Source organism: Sesamum indicum, linkage group LG2 (assembly GCF_000512975.1).
Source record: "Sesamum indicum cultivar Zhongzhi No. 13 linkage group LG2, S_indicum_v1.0, whole genome shotgun sequence".
In the NCBI taxonomy this organism is placed as follows: domain Eukaryota; kingdom Viridiplantae; phylum Streptophyta; class Magnoliopsida; order Lamiales; family Pedaliaceae; genus Sesamum; species Sesamum indicum.
The window spans coordinates 14,469,683-14,483,638 of NC_026146.1; the positions used below are offsets into that span (position 1 = coordinate 14,469,683).

At 34.5% G+C, this 13,956-nt stretch overlaps 2 protein-coding genes across 2 annotated transcripts in view; one reads left to right on the forward strand and one right to left on the reverse strand.

Annotated features, from left to right (window-relative positions):
• On the forward strand, positions 4,909-9,443 carry LOC105156164 (annexin D5). Its single transcript, XM_011072221.2, has 6 exons — positions 4,909-5,199; positions 6,128-6,273; positions 6,486-6,704; positions 7,973-8,188; positions 8,274-8,363; positions 8,879-9,443. Exons 1-6 carry the CDS (start codon positions 5,124-5,126, stop codon positions 9,083-9,085), a joined length of 954 nt encoding a protein of 317 aa, XP_011070523.1. The 5' UTR covers positions 4,909-5,123; the 3' UTR covers positions 9,086-9,443.
• LOC105156165 (histidine kinase 4) overlaps positions 9,683-13,956 on the reverse strand; it is a 9,511-nt gene continuing 5,237 nt past the window's right edge. The window contains exons 7-11 of the mRNA XM_011072222.2: positions 13,732-13,956; positions 13,498-13,596; positions 12,461-13,164; positions 11,241-11,744; positions 9,683-10,431 (exon numbers count right to left, since the gene is read on the reverse strand). The exon at positions 13,732-13,956 is cut by the window's right edge and continues 4 nt beyond it. Coding sequence (XP_011070524.1) covers positions 10,173-10,431; positions 11,241-11,744; positions 12,461-13,164; positions 13,498-13,596; positions 13,732-13,956 — 1,791 coding nt within the window. The 3' untranslated portion in view covers positions 9,683-10,172. The remainder of the gene's footprint in view (positions 10,432-11,240; positions 11,745-12,460; positions 13,165-13,497; positions 13,597-13,731) is intronic.

The window sequence follows — 13,956 nt, forward strand, 5'->3', positions numbered from 1 at the left end:
AAATCAGAGCTTGTACTTGTTCAATAATTGAATGGGTTGAATGTTTTTGAAGTTTGAAGCTGAGCACTCGACTTTGCTTAACTATGATAAGAGTTTCATATTAATTATAGATTTAGAATTTCGAGTGGCTTATAAATTTAATGATTTTTTTCTTAAAAAAATATATTTTTAAAATAAAATCGTAAAGCTAGTTCGAATAAATTGAAACATCCAATACTTTGCACAACGAGACGCCGATCGCGTAGCATGTCGCATCATTCAGCACCGTTTGTAAGAATGAGATAATGCAGTCACCCCAAACCCCTCGTACGCATCCAACATCAATTGCAGACAAGAAGCTGAGTGGCTTATAAGTCTCAAAAACGCTTCCTCCTAACAAAATGTCTTTTTACAACAGAACTATTCAATTTACGTAAAAATAAGAAGAGATAATATTTCACATTATAAAATAGCGATCACGTCGCGTGCCGCGTCAGTTAAAAAGAAGAAGTGTGTAAATTCCTTGGTTTAGGGGGAATATTTTGATATGATAATGTGAGTGATGGTGGGGCTTTTTGGGATGGAAAAAGACAATTTTGATGGGTTGAAAATGAAGACATAAATATTGGGTTTTGGGGCACGCCTGCGGATGAGACATTCATATCACTTCCCACTACCTCATTTTTGCCCACTCAAATCATTGGTCTTCAACCCCACAATCAATCTTGCTTTTGTCTCCAAATATACAAATTTCCATCTATATAAACAAATATGATACAATGTTGTACCATATAATAAAACATAATTTTTTTCTGATTTATATATTTTTTTAATTAGTTTATGATAGTTTATAATAAAATATATTTTTTTGTGATTTATATTTTTTTCTTTAATATTATCACAATATTTACAGTTGTACGCGTATTTGAAAGTATCAGCAAGTATTTTATTATGTTAGAAATATACGTAGGTCATAACTATTTTTCTCACTATGGAAGAAAAGGTTTTGAAGGTCAATACTACACTATTACATCAATATCTCCACAAATTTATTAATATATTTTTCAAGAATCAAACTATAAAACAAATAAAATATCAAATTATATATACATAAAATAAGACAAATATTCAATTATTTCAATGAAACTCATAATGTTGTAATTATAATTATTTTGTGGGCATCATAAGATTGTAATATGTTGAGATTTATAGATAAGCAATATACCATATAGGGAAGATATATATATATATATGATTTAATTCTTATCATAGTCCAAATACTATACATTAATTATGAAAAAAGTGAGAGTTTAATTGCAGTCGCTATATGTACAATAGCATATGTGACCGAATTCAAAAGTTAGGGCTGTTGGTCAAACCCAAATAATTGGTTTATCTCTTCTCCTTTTTAAAATCAGGCTAATTAGATGTAAATGTTTTTTATAATATGCAATTTATTGTATTATTTAATATATTCAAATGCAAGCCTGATCCAATATATTAATAGTTCAAATCAACGAATACGTTCAAACGAAAGAAAGAAGCAACAAATCATTATAAAAGTAAATATACATCAACATTCATGGGACTCAAACTCACAACTTTTTTATTTTGAAGTCTCAACGATGCCAATCGAACTAGACTTCATTGGCAAGTAGATCCAATTAAAATATGTTGATGCAGTATTATTTTTTAGGGAGAAATGCAATTTTAGTTCTGTAACTTATGAGGGTGGCATTTAAAGTCCTGTAACTTTAAAAATTTGGCAATTTTCATCCTTTAGTGACCGAAAAATTGCATGTGACTTGGATATAACCCAATTAAATTATAATTTTAGTCTTGTAATTTAGGGGATATTGGCATTTTTAGTTCTATAACTAGAGAGAGTTGGCATTTTTTGTCTTGCATGAATTTATTTACAGGACCAAAATTGCAATTTTCGATCAAATTGGCCAGAAAATAATTAAAATTGCCAAAATATGAAGTTGCGAAAATCAATTTGTACAAAACTAAAAATGCCACCCCTCCTGAATTACATGACCAAAATTACAATTTCCCTGTTTTTACAACAAAATCCAAAAACTAGTGCGAAAATTTGAGAAAATTATATCAACCACTTTTTGAGGAAAATTACATTAAATTCAAGAACAACAATATCCAGAATTAAATTCAGTTGTAATAATTAGGACTAACTCTAGTGGCTTGTATGGACATGATTATGAACCAACACCAAATTTATGTAGACTATGAAAACCTAGCTAGACACCAATTTTTTTAAGTGGTTTATGAAGCCCTAATTAACTCCTAGTTGAGGTTAGTGGGGGTTAATGCCTAGCTACATATGTTAATAGCTATTATCGGATTTTAAATTGAAGTGATAATTACATTATTATACAAAATTTTGTGCCTCCAAGAATAAATTACGAGACAAGAAATATATAGACAAAATAAAATTTTGTAAATTGAAATAAGAAAAATAGTGTTACAATATCTGAAGTAAAAAATAATACCCTTAATTTTTTTGGTCCAAATTTTGATCTAAAAACTTGAAGCGTATTCTGGATGTTGATGTGTAATCTCCTCCGATTTTGAAATATGGCATCAAAGGTTGAAGGATTCGAAGTCAAGAAAGACGTGTTACCTTCGTAGTTTGAGCAACCGTGTGGCGGAGAATTTTTGGACTTGATTTCTTAGACTTTGCTATGTATCTTGTGTGTTGTGTCTTTAATGACTTATAGGCATGAGCAGGGGTTTAGGTAGTTTGGATTCACTTCTGTTGGGTTCGAGCACCCTAAGCTTTGACATGGACCAATCTCCTATACTATATTTAAACATGTTTCGGCCTATTTTAATCAATTCAAAATAAAATTAAAAAAAAGAATTTATATACTCTTTATTTGTTTTTGTATCTAAACTAATATATTTCACAATAAATATAATTCATTGTAATATATTTGAACTCAATAAATAATTTAAATTAATTAAATATAATATATATAAGTAAAATAATATAAGTAGATCAATTTAAATTTTAAAATGTATTTAGATATGAAACAAATGGGTAAAATGGACATTTATATACTTAAAGTAATCATCAAAAAGCTAAAAAATGAAGTCCACCCGCATAAAAGGTGAGTGTGAGGCACTCTTCATTTAATTTTTAATGGAGAGGGTTTTCTTTTATATATATATTTTATAAAACACAGGGAGATTTTTACGTATTAAATTAATATAGGGAGAATTTCACGATATTTTACCAAAATACAGGGGGTGTTATGCAATTTATCCTATAATTTATAAGCTCCAACAACATCATCCTATGGCCACTTGGAGGATGTAAAAGTGTAAAATAGCAATTTCCTTTTCATAGTACTATATTAACTTTCATTCCCAAGCAAGCTCTACCATGCACTCAAAATTTTCATCCAATTCAGATTTAATTCGATAAAATTAATCATAAAATAAGTATAATTATATTTGTCGTATAATTAAAAATAGTCCAATATAGATATATGAAAATTACATCTGGGCCTAACCAATTCACACAAGTTGGCCCAAAAGTACTTGTAAAGTGGGCCTAAGCAAATTGTGGAGCCCAGAATTTGAATCCATCAAAGAATTCCCACTATGGGAAGGCCCATAAATCCAAAATAGACCTATTTGCATCTAAAGAAATTCATAACCACCCTTTCTTCTACAGTCTAAATAGGACAGACTTTATAAGCTATGTGCGCCCTGCAAAAGACAATCCTATAAACTCCTCAACCACCTCATCAAACATTGTAACACAAGATATATCAGCCTTGTAAAATATATATACATATATATATATATCCCCTCGTAATAGCTTATTATAAGATGGAATTTGTTAGAAAATCATTAATTTTAGAATACATTTATAATTTTTTCGAATGACAAGAGAGTATTTATAATTAGGGATAGTTACACTTTCCTCCCCCGAGATTTGGTGTAATTAGACTTAGACCCCTTGTGGTTAAAAAAATTATATATAGCACTCCTGATGTTTGCTTTCATCCAACAAACAAGTGCATCTATTAGTCAAAATTCACTGAATTTGCTAATATTATTAAAAAAAGAATTGAATAAAAATTGATATTTACCCTTGATTGACTTATTACATACTTATTGCAGTTCGAATACTTTTTCTTTTTTTGACTAAACTACACTTATAATGGAGAAGATATACCTCTTCACATGCATTAACAAGTGAAGACGTATGAGGGTAATTTGGTGTCAAAATGATTTATCTGACTTGCAATAAATCAGTAATAAGTCAATATAGGGGTAAATATAGATTTTTTTAAATTTTTTTATTAATATCAACAAAATTAGTGAATATTAACTAACAGAAGAACTTATTTGTTAGATGGAAGAAAACCTCATGGGTGCTAGATGTAATTTTTCAAACCACATGGGATCTACATGTATTATACCGAATCTCAGGAGTGAGAGTTATAATTATGATAAATTTTAAGAGAGTGTGTTGTAATTATTTTTTTAAATATGTTTTTTAATTATTAAATATTCTAAACTAGAATTTTTTTCTAAGAAAAATTCTTATTCAAATCAAATTTGATCAAATAAAATCAATCACATAATAAGTATATTATATTTATTATGAAATTGATCACTATTTTAAATTGAACATCAATTACAATAATTATATTTTACTTATTATGTGATTGATTCAGATGTAACGCAACTTGGTCCAAGCTATAGTTTCCCACTAACTAGTCCAATCCAATCATTCAGCCAGCCATAAATAACTTTCCCCAACTTCCACTATAATGACCATTTCTTTCTGGGGCCCACAACAAAATTTGTCGTAAAATAACTGTGAATTTGTGGGGTCAAAGTCTATCAACGCGCTACAGAGAAGTAACGTTCGCATTCGTTGAATTCCCGACAGCAAAGTCCAACCATGGACGAAGTCTAATGTGGTACATTCGGCAGTGGAAGTTGTACGCCCACCGGCCCACGCGCTTGCTTGCCTATTTCCAATTTTGTAAATGTGATCTTTGCTTGGTTGTTGACCTAAAATTGTGTAGTCTTCCTTTGATTGAGCTGAATAGATTAGTATTCGTGAGATTGAGAGAAGTGAAGAGAGGGAAAGGAAGTTAGAGATGGCGACGTTGAGTATTCCTCCGGTGTTAACTACGCCTCGTGATGATGCTATGCAACTCTACCGTGCTTTTAAGGGTATTTGTTCCTTCTTTTGTTTTCCTTTTTTTTTTTTTTTTTTTTTTGGGGGGTTTTTTTTTTTTTTGCTTTTAAGGGTATTTGTTCCTTCTTTTTTTTTCTTTTTTTTTTTTTTTTTTTTTGGTGGGTTGAACTTTGTACTATGTAATTCTGGAAATTTAGTTTTGTTTATTTGATGTTTGATGTAAATTGAGCATTTTTTTGGTTAAATTCTTGAGGATGAGATGGATATGGGAATTTCTTTAGTTCATCGTAGTAATTCTATTTAGCTGTTAATTCTTTTGGATTTTTCTGTTTTTTGTTTGCTAGTTCATAATTTGTTGCTGATGAAGTTTTGCGCTTTTGTTTTCTTATATAGATCGTTTTTTCCATGAGTGTTTCTTTGTGTTGATTATGTTCGATATTTCCATGGCTTTTCTTCATGTTGATCGAATCTGAAATTATTATCATGTGGAATACTAGGCAAGTCCTTGCGAATAATCAGCCTAATCAAGTTAAACCTCAAACTTGGTAACGTGATCACTTCACACATCCAAGAACTCCCACCTGTGGACTTTCAATTATGCTATTTCTAGACCCTCTTTCTTTCTCTTTGTTGAGAAAGACTGGGAGTTAGCAATATAATTCTCTGTTGGATGGTGAATTGCAATCTGCTTCTTGAATTGTTAAGTTTTTCTGGTTAAATGATTTTCCTGAGGCCTCAACTTCCTGCTAATGGCTGAAAATAGGATCAAGAATAAAATTATGCTTGTACACAGTCAATCTGTGAGACACTCCTTTTTCTTTGTCAAATATCCATCCGTTCTATCTCAATTTCATTCAAGCAATACTGAAGCTCATTATACAAGGAGCATTTCTAAATTACTATATTGTTTATCCGAGTCGAAAATGCATACAATGAGATCTATCTATTAATTGCATTGTTTAGGTTTTGGGTGTGATACTGCAGCAGTTGTCAACATCCTTGCCCATAGGGACGCAACACAGCGTTTGCTTATTGAACAAGAGTACAGAACTATGTATTCTACAGAACTTTCCAAACGGCTGGCTTCAGAACTTAGTGGTAACGTCGAGGTAACAAGGAGGATCGGCATAATTTTTCCTTTCAATAACTGATGCTCAACCAAATATTTTTGCTCGATTTGTAATAGTGTAACCTTTGAGAAATTGCTTGAATTTTTTCATCCAGTGTTATATTCTTTGATAGAGATACTTTAATAAAGAATCACATTCCAGCTGTTCCTAAAGCAATTTTCTTCTGTATATATGTTTTGCAATGATTTCAGAAAGCAATCTTATTGTGGATGCCTGATCCTGCTGCACGGGATGCAACAATTATAAGGCAAGCTTTGACTGGTGACATCATTGATCTAAAAGCTGCTACTGAAGTAATATGTTCTCGGACTTCACCCCAAATACAATATGTTAAACAAATATACCATGCTCGCTTTCATGCTTACCTTGAGCATGATATTGAATACCAGGCATCTGGTGATCACAAAAAGGTCCCCCCCTCTCTCTCTCTCTCTCTGTGTGTGTTTATACATATAAACATGTGTGTTTATATACACCTGTTATCTCTCTCTGCCTGGGATAGATACTCACATCTTCATGTCAACATGAACAAACACGTAAAGTAGTGATTTTCAGCGCTTCTACTGTTCATTCTTGTTGTAAATATTTATAAATTGAGAACTTATTTGTGTTGTAAGCCAATTATTTCTGCTATGATGAAAGGACAGACATAGTACCTATCTAAAATTGGGTCCAGCGGAATTCATAGATTAGGAAGATAAAATGGCTGGGAGTATGATAACATACATGGTCCCCTTATAAGTCCTATCATTAGTTGTATGTGGCTGATGAGAAGTTTTGGGTGCATTAACGAAACTAAGACAATAATAAACTTAAAGTAGCCTTGTCTGGTCACGTCCCATTAAGATGCATTCTATTCTATGTTGCCCTTGTCTTTTGTTTGCAATATTCTAGAATATAAATTGGAAATAATGATAATCATTGTACTTCTTTTTCCTTTCTTCCATGTAGAAAGAGAACAAGTTCTATGGACTACCAATACATATCTTCTATTTCGGGGGTGTTTTGCTAGCTCCAACTATTAAGAAAATTGCTCATTTGAGAGTATTTCAATACAGGCATGCACTATATGAGGGCATTTGATTACATTACCGGAGTGCTGATGGATCAAAATGAAATTATTGAATAATCAAAATGGAGGAATTCACATGGACTGTGAAGATGTTTTCAAATGATATAATCGTATGATGTGCGAATGCAAAAGCTAAAAATGAAAACAGGAATTCTTGAATTAACTTCTTCTATAATCCAGCGAGTCATAGCTGAGTATCTTCCACTGCGTTCTCTTAGTAACAATTTTTTCACCCATGCATAAGATAGACACAGGGAAATAGGTAAAGATAATTACAGAGCAATTACATGGATGCATTGGAGTTGGGCCTACAGATAAGGAAAAAAGTTATGATCAGATAAAAGTTGATATACTACAAAGAAATAGTTGTTTTTCGAGTCACAGATTTCCCTGAATCCCTGTGGTATAAATCAGGCTCGATTTTTCTCCCAATGATGGTATAGGCCCAAAGACCTAATCTTAAGAAGTATCAAGACCGAAGTACTTCAGAAGTGTCATCCGTTGGATTCATTCTCTGGGCTCCGCATATGTTTTAAAATGATTTCAGCATAAGATGCATTGCTTTTTCATATATCCACCTCACTGCTGTTCGGTTCCATTTTGCAGTTGCTGCTCGCCTGCATTAGTTCAATGCGGTATGAAGGTCCAGAGGTGGACAAGGTAATGGCTGAAAAGGATGCTAAATCTCTCTATAAAGCTGGGGAAAAGAAGCTGGGAACTGACGAGAAGACATTCATACATATATTTTCTGAAAGAAGTCGGGCACATTTGGTCGCTGTTGCTTCTGCTTATCACAGCATGTATGGGAACTCACTGAAAAAGGTAAAACCTAACTCCTAAACCTTCTCCTTGAAATATTATACCCTTAAGGTTTCTGTCTGTTGGCTAAATGAGCATCTTCTTGTAGGCCATAAAAAGTGAAACCTCAGGGCACTTTGAGTTTGCACTCTTGACTATACTGCAGTGTGCTGAAAACCCTGGGAAGTACTTTGCCAAGGTAAAATGTTACATTGGTTTTAGAATTGCAGTCATTTTTTTCTCCTGAAATTATAGTTCTCTTTAATTTTTTTCACTTTCAGATATTCTTTCTTCACTTTGTTCTTATCTATGTTATCTGCCTGAAATGCCATTTGCACAAAATTTGTCTTGAACAACAGAATTAAATTTAGAAATCTTAATATATTCTGTAAACAACCAAAAGGTCTACATTGCTTAAACAATATTCGACAAAATTCTTGAGAATAAAGGTTTAGATAACCAGCTCAGACTCTTCTGGTTGTAGTCAAACTTGAAACAAACAATGATAGCTACACTATGCTAGGAAAAGATGTGAATAAAATCATCCAGTATCTTAGCTGACAGATTGCTTCACCTGAGGGAAACAGTGTCGTATATCTACTTTTGCATGCACATCAAACTATATATGATAGGATTCATTTTTTGCACTATTTGTAAATGTTTATCAATTCCACTGTCGTTGTGTAATGACCCTTCGTTGCTAAATACATTAAGGTGCTGCATAAGGCAATGAAGGGCATGGGAACTGATGATACAACCCTTACTAGAGTGATAGTGACGAGAGCGGAGATTGATATGCAGTATATAAAAGCAGAGTACCATAAGAAATACGGGAAGTCACTCAATGATGCAGTTCATTCGGAAACATCAAGCCATTACAGGACATTCCTTCTCTCTCTTTTGGGTGCGACTCACCGCTAGACTGAGGAAAGGTCTCTTGAGAAGCCAAGTTCCAGAGCAAGAGAAAAGGTTTCTCCTTCTATTCTGTATATGTTCTGTATATGCTTATCTCCATGTGTTAGCCTAAGTGTTGGATATGTGGTAGATTGACTATGTCTTGTTATTAGTTCTCAAGCTTGCCTTTAGCTATGTAGAGTCTTTCCATGTGTAATAGCCCAAATGCTGGATATCTGATTCATTGACTATGTTTATTTAGAGATTTGTAGAGTTGTATGTTGCATAAAGGTTTGTCGCCTTTTCAGCTTATCGCTACTGGGTTTGTTCCAAGCGTTGTGTACAACATAAATGTATTTACATAATGTTAAATTTCCTTTACAAAGTTACGGTAAACCGTCTTAAATTGTCTCTCTTCCAAAAGACATCAAATTGTCAAGACAAAATGTTTTAAGTTTGTTTCTTCAAGAATAAGCTCAAGAATCCGTCTGGATACCTTGTTGCTAATGAGCAATTCTGTATGAATATAAGAAGGATTTGGGTAAAAAAATACTAATAATAATCTTGCATCCAAATGGCCCCTATTAAAGCTTATCTTCAACAACAAAGAATGGCACGGACACCTTCTGGGAAACACATTTGCATCATAGTATATACAACAAACGCAAAACAGCTTCTAAGTGGCAACTACAGATTTCTACAACATACTTCATTCTACAACTGAAGATGACAACAGAAGTGGAAACCGGCTCTTCTTTAACACGACATCAAGAATTCGAAGAACCACCTCAAAATTTACATCTTTTGCTCCCTTCCCCATCAATGTACATACAACAAGGGGAAAGAACGTTCTTTTCATGGTTTTGTAGTACGTATACATGTACTTGAGAAGCTAATCAAGTCTAGTTGGTTAGAAGAACAAGCGCCTATACCTGCAACAACGCTTGTGAACAAATTCAATCACCAAAGAATATATCCACGGCTTTCATTACCAGGTGATCAGCCAAGAAGACACCAGCAGGGACGAGGAAAAATTGCTGGCTACATTAACTCAAGTAACAATCACTTGAAGCTGAGATGCAATCAGTTTTAATCATGCTCAAGATCCTCTGTGCTATGAGTTGACAGGCTTGGACTCGAAGAACTTGGCAACGGCCTGGTAGAGACTCTTCTCCTGGAAAGGTTTCGACACGTATCCATCCATTCCGCATTTCAAACATTTGTCTAACGTGGCGTGTATAACATCGGCTGTCATTGCTAATATGGGGATATGCCACTCGCTCTTCTTTGTTGTTCCATCCTTCATGCATCCTCCGTGCATCTGCGTGTTCGCTTTGTTCTCCATCTCCCGAATAAGACGAGTTGCCTCGAATCTGCAGTAAAAGGAATTGGGCAATAAACACCATATGCGTCGCGTATTTACGACACATCTTACATCCTTGCAGAGAAGGCTTTAAAGAACAAACAAGGTCAATAAATGTCACTGACGTCTGCAAAGTTGAAATACTTGGCTACTGTCGGAGAACTGATCATAAAGCAATATTTCATTCTTTAACAATTTCTGCAAAGTTGAAATACTTGGCTACTGTCGGAAAACTGATCATAAAGCAATATTTCATTCTTTAACAATTTGATACGTTCTATTATTCGAAATCAGTGGTTTCTTGAAATGCTCAGAAACGGCAGCAACTCTGTAATCTTTTTCGTGCAGCAGTTGAAGACGTAGAAATTTTAAAAGAAAAGGACATCTGTACTATGTCGACAAGCTCAGTTCTTTTTACAGTTTTCCTCTAAAAAATTTTCATTAATGTCAATCATAGATGTCAAGTATTATACACATTGTGGCAGTAAAAGTGAAATAATCTTAGATTCTAATAAGACAGGTAACAGCAAATTTTCACTATTTCGGATACCCACAATAAATCAAATTTATCTGCTAAAATGTTCCTAGGAGATCAAGTATGAACATATTGATCCATGTAAACAAGGATACCCAATCAACAAGGAAAGAACATTGTAGTAAATAACAGGAAAAGAAATCTGAAGTCACAAACATGAAAAACGGGCAGAAAAGAAAAAACAACAGAAGACGAAGAAAAGGCGAGCTGCATAATGGAAAAAAAGTCTAACATGCTAAAAACATAAAAACAATGGAATAAATCCTAATAATGTTTTGACATACCCGTCCATTTCCGGCATTTGAATATCCATAAAGCAGGCATCAAATTCATGTGGGAGCTGGAGCCATTTCAGAGCCTCTTGACCACTCTCAGCACATTGTACATCTGCCCCAAACTTTTTGAGGGCACCAGCGGCAACTCGGCGGTTGACAATATTATCATCAACGACCAATATCTTCTTGCCACAGAGCAGGCCACGAAGACCGGTACATTTGTTGGGTACATCTCTTCCATTTTGGGGTTTTCGGCCAATTCCTAATACCTGTTGCAAGCATGCAGCTACCATACTCGCTCTCAGAGGTTTCATGATCACGGTATCTGCAAAGCCAGCAGCCTTGGCTTTTTCAGTCTCGGCAGCAGTGATATTGGTCGCAAGAAGGATCATCTTAGGCATTTTATATGAGTGACCATTTTGTCCCCAGTTTGATATCTGCATAATGCTGTCCTCTTCACCGGAAATCCATGAATCTTTTTCTACAAGAAACATATCTGGCAGCTTTTCGCTTCTGCCCCAAATACAAGCAAAATAACATTAGACTACCATATGATGTATTCTATAATCACAGAGCTAAAAAAGCGACAGCACTGAATGTGTAAAGAAAAGTTAATCTGATTATTTCTATGGGGAATAGCCTTAACCATATGCTCAGGGATTCACTCAACGTTCCAATATATTTTAACAAGGATTGTGTTGAAACAATTTCAAGAAAACAAAAAAACCTATAAAAGGCAACACCCTTTTTATTCTTTTTCTGTTTGCCTCAAATTAGATAAGGCAGAGTTCTGTACTTGACAAGTGGAAAATACAACAGGATAAAACAAAAGGAATAAAAACAAGAATGAGGATGACTAAAGAGAAGGGTCTCAAACTGTGAGAACAATAAACGAAAAGAAATTTTCAATCCAAAGGAGGCTGCTAGTTATGTAGTGCATACTGTACTTTTCTCTCAAGGCAAAGAAATATGAAAGGGAGATTGATCAAGGCAATGAGATAAAGAATTTTCCTGCAATACAAAGATCTTGAGGCCTGAAATAGACATCTTGGTTTCTGTTTTCCTGTAACTACAGTTGTCCACCACAAGAACCACTTTCTTTTATCTACCAAACTCAACAAACAATAAGAACAAAGCTTTCATTAAAATCTCAGCTTGACTTCTCATACAGTGAAGTATCTCAACTTAAATATCATATTTAACATGCAATATCAGGACTTTAGGCTTACTTAGAAATCAGGGAGCCATATTTCCCAAACACAGCAACTGCTGTCCTGATGCTACTTACTGCTTCAGCTTGGATACCCAGTCTCTTCAGGTGGTACCTTGTGACAGCAGCTCTAACTGGTTTCCCATCAACTACAAGTGCTTTTAACCCTTTAAATGCAGTAGGTAGATCATCAGAGAGAGATTTCTTCAGATCTATAACAGCACTTTTTTCACATCTTCTGAATTCAACAGTAAAAGAAAATGTGCTTCCGATTTGAGGACGGCTAGTGAAGTTCATTTGACCACCCATTAGTTCAACAAGACACTTACTGATGCTCAATCCTATGCCCGTTCCCCCATAATTTCTAGAAGTTGAACTGTCAGCCTGCATAAATGGTGTGAACACCCGTTTTTGGGCTTGTTCAGGGATACCAATTCCCGTATCTTCAACACACACCATCAAGGTGACACTATGATGAGCATTATCATTCAACATATTACTTGAAGCATCATATCGGAATTCATCATCTAAATGCTTAAAGGTCTCCCAACTGCTTCGATCATCAGCAGCTTGTTTACCACTCAAGGTGTTGAACTGCCGAGCACAAGATTGTGCTATGCACTCAGACTCTCCATTCAAACAAGCTTCTGTCTTCACATCCATAACTGATTTTGCTTGTGCAGCTAAGTGGACTTGAACAAATATATGTCCTTGCTCTGTGAACTGTTATAACATAAACAAAAATTTGCGTCATGAGTGAAGTATTAACAATCGAGTGAAACCACCACCAAATTTTGGTATGAGGCTCAAAAGGTATAACATTAATTATAAACTTTTTCCGCAACAATAGTTGCAGGTTCCTGCCATTAGCTATGACTTTTATAAGCCAGACTGATTTCTAAATAAATGTGAAAATGAGAACGGCTAAAGCTTTCTAAAATCTGAGACTCAAAATCAATGGAGATAGAGAAGTGGAGGGTCATCCCACTCGCTGGCATATCATGGGACCAGAAAATGTAGAATTTGGTCAAAAGTAGTTTTGATAATCGCACTTACTTTTACTGAGTTCCCGACAAGATTGGTAATCACCTGCCTGAACCTTCCTGGATCCCCCACAACTATTTCAGGCACTTTATCTGAAACAAAAACAGCCAACTGCACTTTCCAGTTAATTACATAATTTTGAGGGCATAAGTTTCAAATAAATTAGCACTTTCATAGTAAACAGAAAATTATGCCATGCACAACAGTACTTTGATTGTAAATAGGGCGGTCAAGCTCTGCACTTACCTCAACACCTTTTTGCCTAGATTTCTCAGAAAACAAGGACAAAACATCATCAAGAATCGACCTAAGTTCAAATGGGACAGCCTCAAGCTCTAGCTTGCCAGCTTCAATCTTTGCACGGTCAAGCACTTCATTTATCAACGTTATCAATGCTTCCCCACAAGCTTGAGCTGTTTGGGCGTAGTCCCTTTGGGTCGAACTCAGTTCTGTGTCTAGAAGCAGCTGTAG